This window comes from Fundulus heteroclitus, unplaced genomic scaffold (assembly GCF_011125445.2).
Source record: "Fundulus heteroclitus isolate FHET01 unplaced genomic scaffold, MU-UCD_Fhet_4.1 scaffold_126, whole genome shotgun sequence".
NCBI lineage: Eukaryota > Metazoa > Chordata > Actinopteri > Cyprinodontiformes > Fundulidae > Fundulus > Fundulus heteroclitus.
In genome coordinates, this window is record NW_023396538.1 from 316754 (window position 1) to 332615 (window position 15862).

At 41.1% G+C, this 15862-nt stretch overlaps 2 protein-coding genes across 3 annotated transcripts in view; both read left to right on the forward strand.

Moving 5' to 3' along the window:
• cdh1 (cadherin 1, type 1, E-cadherin (epithelial)) overlaps window positions 1–15862 on the forward strand; it is a 369868-nt gene that overhangs the window by 192016 nt on the left and 161990 nt on the right. The window lies entirely within an intron of this gene.
• The window catches only part of LOC118558386 (cadherin-4-like), a 34709-nt gene continuing 31017 nt past the window's right edge, over window positions 12171–15862 (forward strand). The window contains exons 1-3 of one of the 2 annotated variants that reach the window (XM_036128963.1): window positions 12171–14573; window positions 14887–15042; window positions 15332–15479. In XM_036128963.1, coding sequence (XP_035984856.1) covers window positions 14908–15042; window positions 15332–15479 — 283 coding nt within the window. In that variant the 5' untranslated portion in view covers window positions 12171–14573; window positions 14887–14907. The remainder of the gene's footprint in view (window positions 14574–14886; window positions 15043–15331; window positions 15480–15862) is intronic. The other variant, XR_004928335.1, reaches the window with a different exon arrangement.

Below are 15862 nucleotides of genomic sequence, written 5' to 3' on the forward strand. Positions count from 1 at the left end.
ACCAAGATAAGGACGTATATTGAGGAAATGTTCCGTGATCGACCATATGGACCCGTATGCCCTCCACGGTGCCTTGTTTAGCCGTAATCCAGATGATTGGCCAAATGTAGAGCACGGCGACATAGTGCATTACCTGGTGTTCAGTGAAAACCCTCTTGCACACTCTTGAGGAAATGAGAGCTTACAAGGATCTAGAGGCTCACAACCAGTTCACATCTGGTTATGTACATCAAGGAAATCGCCATCATACGTGGACGGGTGAGTTTTAATAAGATGGTAAAAATGTAAACAATCCCACGCAAATGTGTTGGACCGCCCGCCGGCGGCGGGCGGGTGCGCGAAGGCGCTTGGCTGCAAGGCCGATCGACGCCGCTCGCGGGCTTTAATTATTTAAGCAGAACAATGACCAGTGCAAAATTAAGTTGTATTTACCGTATTGGCGCCGGTAGGAGCTGCAGATCATAAAGCCAGCAAAACAGTGGGAACACAGCAACTCGTTCAAAGGTAAGCTGCGTACAGACGGGTTAGCACATGCTAACCGTTAGCGCTAACAACCACTCGCGCATGTAATGTACTTTTAACTTGCTGCTATGTGTTTCAAACGTTTAGAACACACTCTCATTGACATCGGGATACTGTGGAAAGTTATGTTCGGTCTTACAGCCGCGATCCAAGCGAGCCGACGATCTCTTTATCTCTGTAACTCGTTCAAAGGTAAGCTGCGCTGAGCCGGGCTCTGGCTCATGCTAAACCGTTAGCGCTAACAACCACTCGCGCATGTAATGTACTTTTAACTTGCTGCTATGTGTTTCAAACGTTTAGAACACACTCTCATTGACATCGGGATACTGTGGAAAGTTATGTTCGGTCTTACAGCCGCGATCCAAGCGAGCCGACGATCTCTTTATCTCTGTAACTCGTTCAAAGGTAAGCTGCGCTGAGCCGGGCTCTGGCTCATGCTAACCGTTAGCGCTAACAACCACTCGCGCATGTAATGTACTTTTAACTTGCTGCTATGTGTTTCAAACGTTTAGAACACACTCTCATTGACATCGGGATACTGTGGAAAGTTATGTTCGGTCGACTTACAGCCGCGATCCAAGCGAGCCGACGACTCTTTGTTATCACTAACAGTTGTTCTCCGTGGTTGCGCCTCCAGGCAGGAAAGCGGTGGAAAATTAATCTGTTTCTATGTTTTTCCCATGGCGATCATGTGTTGCGCTGTTACAGCCCACAATACAGCAACGGTTTACCATGGTTGAAATCAAGTTAAGGTGAAATTAATCAAATTAAAACACGGCTGAGAGAGGGAGTACAGTATGCGGTAGTAATAGGCAGTAGAGGCGGCGGAGGCAGTCAACACGACAGCCGCGGAAAGTAATAAGTCATAACGCCCAAGCCCTATTATTAATATATTCTTCTTATATGTTTTAAATACTTAACAGTTAATTACCTGTGACAAAGTGAGCACCGCAGACTCTGGCGTATTCCAGCTTAACACCGTCCAAATCGGACCTGGATATCCGTGTCAGCCATAGGTGACAGCGTTGTTCAGACAGCTGTTTTTTTTTTTTCACACTGATTCACTATTACGGCTGGTAGGCGATAGAAAGAGCGTTGATCTCCACCTCCACGGGCCGTGCAACCAACCATTAAACACGTTTTTCCCATTGTTCACTTCCAATACTGCCTAAGGCGTCATACAATGCAGGTCAACGGTGCGAAACGACTGCCACCCAATATGGCGGACACGCTGAGTAGTCACGTGAGCGTGACGTCAGCTGAAAACCCCCTATTACCGTAAACAGCCGTTAACCTGAACTTCCACGACAATCTACAGTGCCGCATAGTGACGAAAATCACACTTTTCATGCAGTGTTGGTTGGGATTGGGTCTAACATACAGGTAGAAGGTTTAGATGAAGCTAAAATTTTAGATAGCTCAGAAAGCTCTACTGCTTTAAAACAGTTCAGACACTGCGCAGGTTCTAAGGATTCCTCCAATGCTGCCTCACTTACTGAGGATGAGGTAATCATGTTTGGGAGGATGCCAGTTATTTTATTTTTAATGGTATCAATTTTATTTATGAAGAATCCCATAAAATCATTACTGCTAAGAGCTAAGGGAATGGATGGATCGACAGAGCTGTGGCTCTAAGTAAGTTTGGCAACTTACTTAAAGCCACCCTAAGTTGCTCTAAGTAACTTACTGAGGAATTCTCCTAGAGAAATCTAGGATTATTCTTATTCTCCTCAATTAATGATGAAAAATATGCTGCTCTAACTCTGCGAAGCGTCTTGTTATACAACAATAGACTGGCCCTCCAGATTAGGTAGGATTCCTCTTGGTGTGTAGAGCGGCGGTTTCTCTCCAATTTCCTAACATTGTGCTTCAAGGAACGCAGCTCTGAATTAAACCAAGGAGCCAGCTTCCTGTGAATGATCACCTTCTTTTTCAAGGGAGCTACATTGTCTAATGCAGAACGCAATGACGAAGTCATACCGTTTACAAAGACATCTATTTGTGAATTGGAAGAAACAACATTGCTGCCATCTACAGGGCATTTCTGCAATACGGAGGATATTAAAAAGGGGACAGACTCTTTAAGTTTTGATACAGCAAACATTCTGTGTCAACATGGATGTTAAAATCACCCACTATAATAACCTTATCAGTATTTAATACCAAATCAGATAAGAAATCCGACAACTCATCCAAAAACTGAGTGTAAGGGCCTGGTGGACGATACAAAACAACAAACAGAAGAGGTTTTATTGCTTTGCAGTTTGGATGAGGGAAACTGAGGGTTAAATGTTCAAAAGAACTGTAGTTATTAATTGGCCTGGGACTAATTAATAAATCAGACTGAAAGATGGTTGCCACTCCTCCTCCTCTTCCCACAGATCTGGGAATGTGGAAATTTGAATAATTGGAGGGAGTTGACTCATTTATACTAACGTAGTCCTCTTGTAGCCAGGTTTCTGTGAGACAAAATAAATCAATCTGTTTATCAGAAATCATTCGTTAACTAACAAAGTCTTTGGAGGGAGAGACCTTATATTTAATAGACCACATTTAATTGTTTTATTTTTAGGTTCAAGGTGAACCGTATTGATTTTTATTAGGTTTTTATCATTTGTTCCTTTTAGATAAGTTTTTCATCTGTTAAGTTTTGGCCGTTGGAAAGACACCGTCTCAATAGGATAATGGATGGGTAAAGGTACAGAAGCTGCAGAGAGGTGTGTTAAACTACGGCTCTGCTTCCTGGTCTGGACCCTGGGTTGTCAGCATTTAGGAGAACTAATAAATCCGGCCAGATTTCTAGAAAGAAGAGCAGCACCATCCAAAGTAGAATGGATGCCGTCTCTCCGGATCAGACCAGGTTTTCCCCAGAAAGTTCTCCAGTTATCAATGTAGCCCACGTCGTTTTAAGGACACCACCTAGACAACCAGTGGTTGAATGATGACATGCGGCTAAACATGTCATCACTAGTCAGATCAGGCAGGGGACCAGAGAAAATTACGGAGTCCGACATTGCTTTAGCAAACTCACACACCGAAGCAACACCAACTTTAGTTACCTCCGATCGGCGTGACTGGGTGTCATTACCGCCAGCGTGAATAACAATCTTACTGTATTTACGCTTATCCTTAGCCAGCAGTTTTAGGTAAGATTTTATGTCGCCCGTTCTGGCCCCTGGCAGGCATTTAACTATGGTCCCTGGTGTCTCTAGTGCCACGTTTCTGACTATTGAGCTCCCAATCACCAGGATCGGCTTCTCAGCGGGTGTGTCGCTGAGTGGGGAAAATTTGTTAGGAACGCAGACGGGTTGGTGGTTAACTGGGGGCTGAAATCTAGAGCTATGCTTCCTACGAACTGTCACCCAGCCGGCCTGCTTACCCGGCTGCTCGGGTGCTTCTGGAGGACCACTAAGTGAAGTAACGCTAGGTCTATGTGGCTCCGCGCTAGCAGAGGGGCGGCTATCAGCTGGTTTTTCCATAGCACGGAGCTGGGTCTCTAATTCTGACACCCTCGCCTCCAAAGCTACAAAAACACTACATTTATTACAAGTACCATTATCTCTAAAGGAGGCAGAGGAATAGCTAAACATCTGACACAGAGAGCAGGAGATAAGGGGAGACTTAGTCAGAGACGGAGAAGCTGAAGTAATAGTAGGAGAGGAAGCCATTGTGGAGCTAAAGCTAGGCTAGGCTAAAGCTAGGCTAGCGCCCTTCTACCACGCCAAGAGAGCAAACCGTGAAACACGAGGAGTTCCCAAGCGTGATGTGCAGCAACAGAAAATGTTTTAAGAGTGCTTATGTGTTAGAAACAGATGTTACAGCAAAGAGATTAAAGATAAAAGCGAGAGAATCTGGAGCAACAAACCGTTGCTCATGCAGTGAAAACAGGAAGTAACACAATACGCCTTGCTGCAAACAGGAAGTGACGTCAGCCAATGCACCAGCCTATGGACCTTACCAGAGGGGCCGCTTTTCATTGGCTGATGCCCATTCTATGTCATAGAGTGGCTACAACGTGCGAAGAAGTCTCACAAACACAAGCTAATGTAGTGCTAGACTACGACTGTACTAGCATACCGGCACAAAGTTTTCGAATCAACAATCGAAAAATAATGGTTCTCCATTGCCAGTGGGGTATCTGTGCTGGTGATGTCAGATATCCTGATCGTATTTGTGGTCGGAAAATTCACAGATTTCCAAAATCAGGAGCAGAATGCCGGGCTTGGATCAAAGCTTGTGCACGACCACATGAGCAGCTCAACCATCGTAGGATCAACAAGAACAAGGGAGTGTGTGCTGGTGTAAGTATTATTGCTTTGCTTTAATACTTAACGCAAAGAAATAATACTTATTGCTTTTTATTTTTTTATTTATTAGCATTTTGTCGGCGGGGATGGGCCAACAGCGTCCCATCCTTATCCGACACCAGCAGACGGAGCGCGAGTGCATACAGCTAGGCGCGCACGAAAAAGAGTCACAGTCTTACGTTAGCTAAACAGATCAATGTCCAACGTGTACTGTATCTGACATACACTAAATATTTTATTTTAGCAGAAAAGGCTTTGGACGAAACTGTTCCTCGTGTTAGCCACTCTAGCACCAAGTACAGCATATCAGGCTAGCCACACAAACATTTGCCAACAAACCACAGGAATTATCCACTGATTTCAAAAGTAACAGACAAAACGATGAATGCACAACTTACCCAGCCTTGCAAGAACAATAGGCATCAGTTATCTTGTCCACATCTATATTAATGCTGAGGGTGTGAGGGTCTGCCGTTTTCCTCATCAACCGAAAGCATTTTGCTGTGACGTGCACAACTTTGGAGGCATCGCGTGGCTCAAATACCTTTAACTCATCCAAAAATGATGACATGAACTTGTTAGTTCCTCTGTCCATTGTTGTAGATGATATTTGTTCAAAATCAGGCAGAAATGACGCACTAATCGAGTCGGGAATACTCCGCAAAGAATCAGTCCAAGTGGAAGACGCCATGTTTACATAGAAACTTCCATAGAATTAAAGCGCCGCGAGGCTTTGTTTGTGAGACTTCAGATTTTTTAGGTCAGTTGTGGGCGGAGCTTGGTAAGCTCCATTTGATCCACGCTATTTGGCTCTGTCCTCAGCTTTCCAACTATTTGTCTAAAGTTTTTGTTGTTTTGTCAGACATTTTTGGCATAAAATCGAAGCTTGATCGATGTAAAAAAGTGAGCTTCATGGTCCTCAAAAGCCTGCTGATACTCATGGTGAAAGAATTATTTTGATATCTCTCATACTTTTTGAGTTACAGCGATTTGTTCGGGACCCTTTTTAGAGGATTTCTGAAATTCCATAAAAATCCCATTTAGATCATAATTTTTTACGCCTTTATTAAACTCTTTCTAGCAAAAAACGATATGCTTTCTTTTTGCCATTAAACGCACAACATTCACAGATACTTTTGACATGTTAGCTTGATGTATCATGAAACTGTTGACCTTTCGGGTTTTGTGAATTTTATTCTATTATTACAAATATATAATAATAATAATAATAATAATAATTTTATGTTTGTTTTTTTTCTTCCTAATCCACCTCATATCTTTCAATCCTTATGCAATTTTGTCTGTGTTGTGTGCACCTGCCTGTTGCTTTAATCCTATAAATTTCCCCGTCATGAGATAAATAAAGGATTAGCTAAATAACACTTTTTAATAGGATATATGTACTTCTTAAAAGGTTCTTAAAAGGTCTTAATTACATTTTCTCTGTGGGCTCCAGTAGCATATGATAGATAATATCTACTTTGAAAGTTAACATGAAGTGCTGCTGAAGATGGCCACTCTTATCTACCTGGATGTATTCTGGAGGACTGAAACGCCTCAGTCAGTGACGTCAGTCTGTGGGTCTGTCGGAGCAGTGAGAGAAGTTTCATCTCCTTTTCTGTTTCTTGATGTTTTCTTGCTCATGGTTTTCACGTGCTTAGATAAATGTGTTGTGTTTCCACTGCATTTAACCGGCTTTTTACAAAACATACAGCTTGATTTCATTTACGGTATAAAAATAAAGCTATACGCCGCTTATTCCCCTCTTCATGCTTTTCCGCTGTGCGGTCTCTCCCCCAGTCTGAACAGGAGCCGCGCGGTTGTTTGTGTGTTGAGTGAAGAGAAGCTGAGTGGGCGGGCCAGAGTGAGCCTGCGTGCTGATTGGCTGGCGCCACTGAGCCATGTACGAGAGGGGAGGGGGAGCAGCAGAGAGCCGTGACACTACTGCTGCTGCAGTTAGTGCGCGCGCTGACTGACACTGACCATTTTAATGATCAGAGGGTCCGTTTTGGGCCCCCCCTCTGTCCTGGGCCCGGGACAACTGACCCGTTTGTCCCCCCCTGTCGGCGGGCGTGAGTTAAACCATAAATAAACATTCGAGAAAAAAAAGACAGACAACACTGAATAATGTGCACCAAAAACCCATGAAAAGCACAAATAACAAAAAACAGGCAATAGCTATAGCTAACTGGATAGCTACCCACTGCAGGCCGATTAACGTTGCTGAGAATGAAGGTTTGCTTGAAATCATTCGCATTGCAAGCAATGATCCAATGTATGAACTTCCCTCGAGAGCATCAACTTTGAACAGGATCAACAGCTTGTATGAAGAAAATAAGGCTAGAGTGCTCAAACTTTTGAGGCAGACAAACGCAGTAGCGCTCACCGGTGGCTACTGGACTTCTTTTGGTAATCACAACTACCTTGGGATGACGGCCCATTATTTTAGCCCTGAGTGGAGACTACAGTTGCACGCATTGACTGTTATGAAAATGGATGAGAGACACTTTGCAGACGTATGCGCCGAGCACTTTATACAGGTAGCAAGGCAGTGGGATATTGAGCATAAAGTCACTACACTGGCAACAGATAGTGCTTGCAACATGATAGCAGCAACCAGACAGTTGCTATTCGATCATTTGCCTTGCATCACACACAGTATCCACCGATCTATCACTGTTTCTTTGCAAAACAGTCCCTTTGAAAACGCGCTTGCAAAATGCAGACAATTAGTGGGGCATTTTAAACATAGTCCTTCTAACGCTGCAGAGCTAGAACAGAAGCAGATTGCTCACAATTTAAAAAACTGAGCCACTCACACAAGATGCGTCTACAAGATAGAACAGGACTCTGGAGATGAGCAGCAGTGTACTGAGAAATCAAGAACCTCTGAGAGACTTTCTTGCTCTACATCCTACTAACATCACTATACCAACACCTGCTGAGCCGGATAAGCTAAAAAATACTGGAGGGAGTTCTGGAGCATTGCAGGTAATTTTTAAAGTTTTGCTTAATACACTTGTAACTTCGTATGATCACATTTATTCAACTTAGAAAATCTAGACAAATGTCTCAGAAGATAGTTTCTTTCATCTTTTTTTGCATATTGATAGGTACATCAGTGATCTTCTGGGAAGAGTGAAATTTGTTTCCTGCTCTGTGGTGCTGCCAGAATTATGCCATCTGTCAAGGGTGATGGAGGTCTCTGAAGATGACCCTGCCTACATGGCCAAAATTAAGGAGAGCTTTACTCCATACATAACTTGACTGAGAATAGCAAGTGCACTTGAACCCAGGTTCAAGGATCTGAGACGTCTGAGGTGTGGCAGTCCATCTCTGATTTACTGAGGGAGGAGAGGTAGATGCCTGACCAATCAGTGCGAGATCAAGAGACATCACCACCTATAAAAAATTGTCTCTCATGCTTCATGAATCATCTGATTAAGATGAGGACTTGATTGAGAGCTGTGTAGAGCGCTACAAAGCAGAAGCCATTATTGGCCTAAAAGAATGTCCTCTGTAGTGGTGGTCCAAATATGAAGGGGCACACGGCAAGATAGCCTGTCTTGCTCACAGGTACTTAGCAACACCTGCTACATCTGTACCATGTGTTATGCCAGAAGCTGATTGAATATGATTATTATTAATAATTATAAGTTTGGTATTAAAATTTTAATAATAAGTCATTCAAACTCAAATAGTAGCTAAAACAAAATATGATGCAAATGGTAGTGATGCTAGAGCTATAAGCTTGTAATGATTTATATTACTAATGCATTTATTAATTAGCTGTTATGAACTCAGTTGTGCTGGAACAAAATTATCTGATCGGGTTCTGACTGATCAGATTTATCCAGCAACAGTGATAACTCAACTTCTAACCGCAATTAGAGTTTAAACCGTTACCCTTTTTATCACCAATCCAATGAAAATGTCTCTGTTTTAATGTCAGATGTTAAACACAAAAAGTGGTAACTCTATTTTCTGAAAGACCATGCAACTATGAATTGGAATGAACACAAACAATTACTATACAGTGGTTTTTATTGAACCAAAGGCAATTCCCTGTTATAGTAATTCTCTGATTCAACAACCTTGGAACTCTACTCGCTACTAAACCAAACATGCAAAGTATATGTGGAAATAAAAGTAAAAAAATTATTAAAATGAGAGGTAGCAAATCTTAGTTCAACTCACAGTTGTTTAAACATCACATTCAAGACGTCGCATTTGACATCGCAGCATTGAAAGGCAGAAAAAGCGCTGAGAACGGGAATGGACGCTTCAGACGCTTTTCAGCAAGCTAGTTACAGCTTAACCACACTGTACCTTCCCAAGATGGCGACTATGATGACACGTGACCCGTTATGCATCACCTTGCATGATGCGTAAGGGGAGGTCCTAATGACGTAACCACGCTTACGCTAATGTGGGGTGGTACCTAGCTCAGAGAGGGAGCGGCTTGGCTGAGGAGTTTAAACAAACCACAAACTGAGTTTCAACACAAAGAGATTGAACTGATAAGGACAGGCAAAGATCAGACCTCTCAACTTTTATCAAAAGTTAAGAGTGAGATTATGCTAATTTTGGGGGCGGGGCTTGTTTGGGGCAGGGCTAACTGGACCCTGGAAGAGCCGGTGGAGTCTCAACTCCATCTCATTTAGACATGTATTACTTTTGTTAAAAAGAGAAAGAGACCAACAGCGTTTTTTGGCAGCCCCATTGCCAGAAAACGCATCCCCTGCTATCTCAGAGGAGTTGACACTTGTATGACTGTATTCCTGTATATCCATCTGTAATTAAAGGACAAGGGTCAGCAAATGCAAATTCTGCCCTGTAAAACAATGATCTGAAGCCCCATTTGGAGCTTTTAAACAGGCTTTGAAAAACTTTGATAATTTGCTGCTGTAATATTATAGATTTTTCAGAATAAAAAGCTAGCAGATGTGCAGAATCAAAACATAACAGAAATACAATTATAGAGCATTCAGTATTGTAAGAAAGCCCACACTGTTTCTGGATAAATAGATTATTGTATGAGTTAAGTTCTATTCCGTTTTATGCCTCTTTCCTTGTAAGTTTGAAATGTCCCATGCTCCTGAATACACCGTAGCTTTCTGACGCTCACGAATGCATCACACTGGTCTATGAACGCTGTGCTGCTGTGTGCTGTGCACGATTGATCTTCCGCTTAAGACAAAGCTTTGCAGTTTCAAAACTCACGTCGGCTCTCACGGTTTATTGTTGTGTGTGAATGACAAGAGACCACAACAAATAAATCAACCGTACCTCGGATAAAAACTTTGGATTTAATGTTGTTCATAACACCCGTTCTTTTGTAAACGAATCTGCCAAAAGAAGTACATTTAAACGTTTTTATATAATTAATAGAGGAACAAGTCGCTCCGTTGGTCGTATTTTAATTCGTTTTCCGTCGATATTCATTTGTACAGAGCGAGGCACGCTCCCTCGACAGGGGATGCATATCTCGGCAGGCATGCATTTTGAGCATAACACCTGCTCACTTTCACCACTGTTAAGACTAAAATTATTCATAACTCTGATTGCTCTTCCTGCTGCTCTGTTAACACGAACTGCAGCAGGAATTACTGATGGCCACAAGTTGTGAAAGAAGCCGAAACAACTCAGCAGAAGGCGGAGTTTTGTCGTCCGCAGCCCAGATGGGCTTTGTGATTTTTATGCGTGAGAAATGCCATGTTTGCGTGTGAAATGTCATGTGTTGCGTGTGAGCGTGTGAAGTTAGTGAAATGCGTGTGTCTCACGGTCAATGCGTGAGAGTTGAGAGCTATGCAAAGATAGAAACAAAGAGAGAGGGAAAAAGATGGAAAAATCGACCCGCGGCATCGTCGCTTATGAATCACAAATCAACACAGCCAAAATCACTTTCATAATGCATGCACATACAACAGAAAATATTTAACAGTTAAAAACACTCTGTCTTGGAGTAAACAAGAATTAAAACTAAATTCCTAACTTCTGCCCAGGCACACTATGGTCACCTTGTGGGTGAAAAATAAATAAAAAGAAAAGGAAAAGGGGAATCTTTCTTTACTCTGACGATGCCTTGCTAGTGTCCTGGAGCATTCCGGTTTCCGCGGATCTGGTTCAGCTCAGCCGGCGCGTCTGACAGCAGGGAAGCGGGAGAAGAAGTCCCTTCGTCTCTTTTTCTTCTGGGTTTAAGACGCTTTGTTCGGCCAAAACAAAAGCGTGGTCCTCTTTCGATCACCGGGAGATCAAACGGCTCTCAGTCTTTGATCAGAGGGAATTCAAAAGTACTTTTTAGTCAACCTCCTGCATCGTCAGAGCAGGCAATGGAGTTTGCTTCGACAAATCTCGGTCCAGCGAGAAACTGGAGCACGTGGCGTGTGGGGGTTGAAAACCCACAGCGTGGAACAGCTGTGGTGTCTTCTTGAGATGGCGGCGTGCCAAAAGAAGGCAGATCACCGTGTGTGATCTAGTTTTATACCTTTCAGTAGTAACGTTATCTCGTTGCTGCAGTCGGTGGCCATTTTTGGGCCGTGTTGCATGACGGGAGTTGGTGGCCATTTTGACCACATTGCATCATGGGAAATGCAGTCTGTCACCTCCTGACTGGCGTAACACGTGTGAGAGTTTATTTTCACTGTCTGGGCATGTTGTCCAGAAGAAATGAACGTCTCTATCATCTGAAAATATTAACTGACTTGTGCCTTTGAGCAACTGGCTTAGTGCAAACAAGACAAAGAAAGTCATGTGTATTGCATTTATAGCTGCTGCAGTTCCTTTTTAAAGCAAAGGAATATTTAACTATTTTGAAAATATTCAAGATATATCATGATATGTTGATGAGATGAACGTGGAAGCCACTTATTGTACATTTAATTAGACTTATTTATTATTTTGTCAGTTATTTTATTTGAATTAAGTCTATATTTCATAGCCCAATGTGCACTTTATTTTATTTTTGAAAATTACTTAACAGTACATCTTTATTTCTGTCCTATGTTTTTGCGAAAAAACGTAAGTTTACAGAGTACTTTGAAGTACTGTTTACAGATCTGTAGTTCGAAACAATTGTGCTACAGTTTGGATGGAAGCACACTTCAATTGTACCCTGTTTCATTCATTATTGACCAGAGTTTAACATATTATGGCACCAGGATGTTTTCATTCCAATTTATGAAAAGTGCTTGAAAAAAAAAAAGAAGCATGTTTTTACTTGTACCATATATTGCAAAATTGCATATTAAAAATGCCCCAAATAGGCTTTTACACTTTCAGAAATAAAATATGTGATTACTTTATACTCTCTGCTGCTCTCACAGGTGACTCGATAAGTGTTACAACCTAATAGTTGCATGGATTCTTGGTCTGATTATGAATCGTTTACACTGTATCTCAGATACGAAGGTACACTTCCACATGCCTTAGCTACACACAGATGTTGCAGGACAATCATGCATACTGCATTTTCTCACATCGTTGGGTAACTTGGCTGCTGTATGTTGCATTTCTTATCTGATTATCATTATTCTCTGAAATGCTAAACTACACTTGCACACACCTTAACTACTCCGAAAACTTGAATATTATTATTTTTTTTACCTGGAAATGTCATATTATCAATAATTGTGCAATACTAACTGGTATTTATTTTTACTTTTATTTTGGGCTTTCTGATAAATTCATTCTGTTGCTTTAGAACTAACTTTGGATTAGATTATCTTGTTTTGTCATTCCTATAAATTGTGTGTTACTCTGTGTCTGTGTCACTGTCATGCTCAAATTTCTTCATTGTGGGACAACAAAGGAATTTTTTTTATCTATTATCCCTTTCAGAGTTATGTTTAAGAGTGGTGGCTGCATAGCCCACTTTCTACCAGCTTTGTTTGGCCCAAAATACTTTATTTATCCCAAATGGAAATTGAATATTGATGTAACTAATTTTGTCAAGGAGGTATTATAGATGGTGATGGCTGTGGGCAGGAAAGATCTTCTGTAGCGGTCCGTTTTACAACCAATCTGAAGAAACCTTTGAAGAGACTCTGTTTTCCAATGACAATGTCATAAAGAGGATGTTCAAGATTGTCCATAATTTTCTTGATTTTATGCAAAATCCTTCTTTGCATCATCATCTTCAGAGGTTCCACAGTCATCCCCAGAACAGAACCAGCCTTCTTTATCAGGTTGTGGAGCCTTTTAAGGTCCCTGGCTCTGATGCTGCTGACCCAACAGATGATGACAGAGGAGATGCCACTCTCATCAACAAACTTATAGAAGACATTCAACATCTTGCTTGAAACCTTGAAAGATCTTAGCTTCCTCAAAAAGTACAGTCTGCTCTGTCCTTTCTTGTAGATGGCTTCACTGTTGCGTCTTCATTGTAGTCTGTCATCTAGATGAACACTGAGGTGTTTATAGTCCTCAACCACCTCCACTTCTTCTTCCATGATGGAAATTGGGTTTGAGCTAATCCTGTTTCTCCTGAAATCTACAATCATCTCTTTTTGTTCACATTCAAGAAGAGATGATTGTTTCCACACCATGCCACAAAGCAGTCCACTAGCTCTCTGTACTCAGCTTCTTGTTCATCTTTCACACACCTCACAACTGCAGAGTAACCTGAGTATTTCCGTAGATGACAGAAGTCGGACTTGTGCTGGAAGTCGGAAGTGTATGTAGTGAAAAGGGATGGTGAGAGTATAATCCCCTGTGGTGCTCCTGTGTTGCTGACCACCTGGTGAGACACACAGTCCTTCAGTCTCACATATACAATGTAAAAACACAATTTGTATTTATTTTTGACATTTATAATGATTTATTTTTTTATTCTTTACCACTTCTCACAGAGTTCTTTAAAGTGTTAATTTGCAAACAAGATGTGGGACTGGGGTTCAAGGCCCCATCTCCAAGAGGTATTGCCCTCTTCCAGACATTTCTAGGCTGGTTGAAAAACAACCTGTGCCAATTAAAGCTGAGTGGGGTGGGGCCGAGTAGGGCAGGCAAAATCGAGAAGGCCCAGTGGAAGAGTGGCTCAAGTTTCCTGGTTCAAATTCCATGGTATGTGAGCAGAACCCAGAATGCACGCTGGACTCCACACAGCGATAGCACACTGCTCCCTAAGGGATAAATGAAAAGGGGGAAATTTTGTTGAAATGTAAAAAGTTGCATGTTTAATATTAACAATAATATTGTTATTATGGGAGTTGAAGTTAAATGTGTGATATGATAGAAATGGCGGAACGTTTTCAAATATGGTAATATGGCCATATTTGCTGTTGGGTCAAACTTTTCCTATTTGTTGAACAAATGCTTTTTTATGCAGAACAGTATTTCATTATCTGCTTGGTAGTTATTCTTTCATTCCTGTTTTTACATTGCACATTGCTTTTGTGACAACTAGTATAAATGGTTTCACCTTTTACAACTGATTAATTTGAAGCTTTTAGTCCAAAGGGAAACCATATTAAGAGCTTTACCTGGGATGGCAAATTGATTGTTTTAAATTAGATATCAGGATGTATTTGTTTTCAGATTCTTTGACATCTTTTTCTGAAAGCCATTTACAGCGTCAGTAGCTTACTGACAAAATACATGTTTCCTTAGGATGCAGCTGATCCTCAGATCTCCATCCTGGATTTCCCCACATCTAGTCAAGGGCTGAAGAGGAAGAAGAGATGGATTATCCCTCCTCTTAGTATTGTTGAGAATCACAGAGGACCGTTTCCCCAGTTTATTGCCCAGGTAAGAGGAAGGAAAATGTTTAACATGGGAAAATGGCATCCAGTCCCTTCATCCTGGATCTTTCATTTCTACCTTGTATTTGTATGATTAATTGAGATTGCTGTTAATATTTATACTATTGTTGAATTGTTCAGCAAAGCTGAATTCTGGTCCCATACTTAAATAAAATTAATGTTTGCTGGTCTGTTGGGCTGTCTTTCAAGAGGTAAAATAAATTAAACAATATACACAAAGCAAAGTCTGGTGGCAGCAGAGCAACTTTTTTTTTTTGCTTTAAACTTCTCTCAACTCAATCCTGTTGTGTGTTGTCCAGATATGCTCTGATGAAGCTAAAATGATGACGATGCAATACAGCATCACTGGTCCAGGAGCAGATCAGCCTCCTGTTGGTCTTTTCACCATGGACAAGGACACTGGTAATCTGTATGTCACACAGGAACTGGACAGAGAAAAAAGAAACATGTACCCCGTAAGTGTTTTTTCTGCTACTTTGAAACTTTATGCTTTTCTATTTGATTTGGTTTGTTAAAGATGGTTGTAAATGCTGCAGACAAGTGAATAACTACTTTCTAAAACAATTCTCAGGTTTTTTAGAAATAATACACAAATAAAAACATAATTACTATTTTAGTGTATTTTATCAATCTGTGAATAAAGATATTGAATATAGTTATTAAAATGTGAATAAATGGAATTTTTGCTTGTAACATAGTTTGAAAATATAATATCTTAATAAGTTAAACTTTTCGTTTTTATAGCTTCAAGTACATGCTGTGGCATTGGGAAGTACCAGAGCTGCAGAGGAACCCATGGATGTTCCTGTCAATGTAATTGACCAAAATGACAGCAAACCAGTTTTTAATCAGTCTTCTTATGTGGCAGAAGTTCCAGGGGCCTCACCAACAGGTAAAGTCACTGGTTTCTGATTCTGAGCACACAAAGAAAATGTTTTACCTTTTACAAACTAAACTGTTAACATGCTTAGAGCTTTAGGCAGGACCCAGTGAAGGGTGCATTTTATAGGTGCATTTAACAAAACCAGAATATATCAATTTTGCTACATTAACAATTTTATCCAAATTAAAGAGCAAAAAGCCATATATCAGGACTGTAAATACAAACTTATGCTACTGGAAATGTTGATCAGTAAACCTAGCTCCATCAAGAAGTGTGATCTTTGTCGAATAGTGTAAACTTCATCCCAGGTTTGAAGAAAATGTTTAGCAAGGGTAAATTGTGAACGTTTTTTTTTTGGGCTATTGCTGTAGTAAATTTGGGAAAAAAGGATA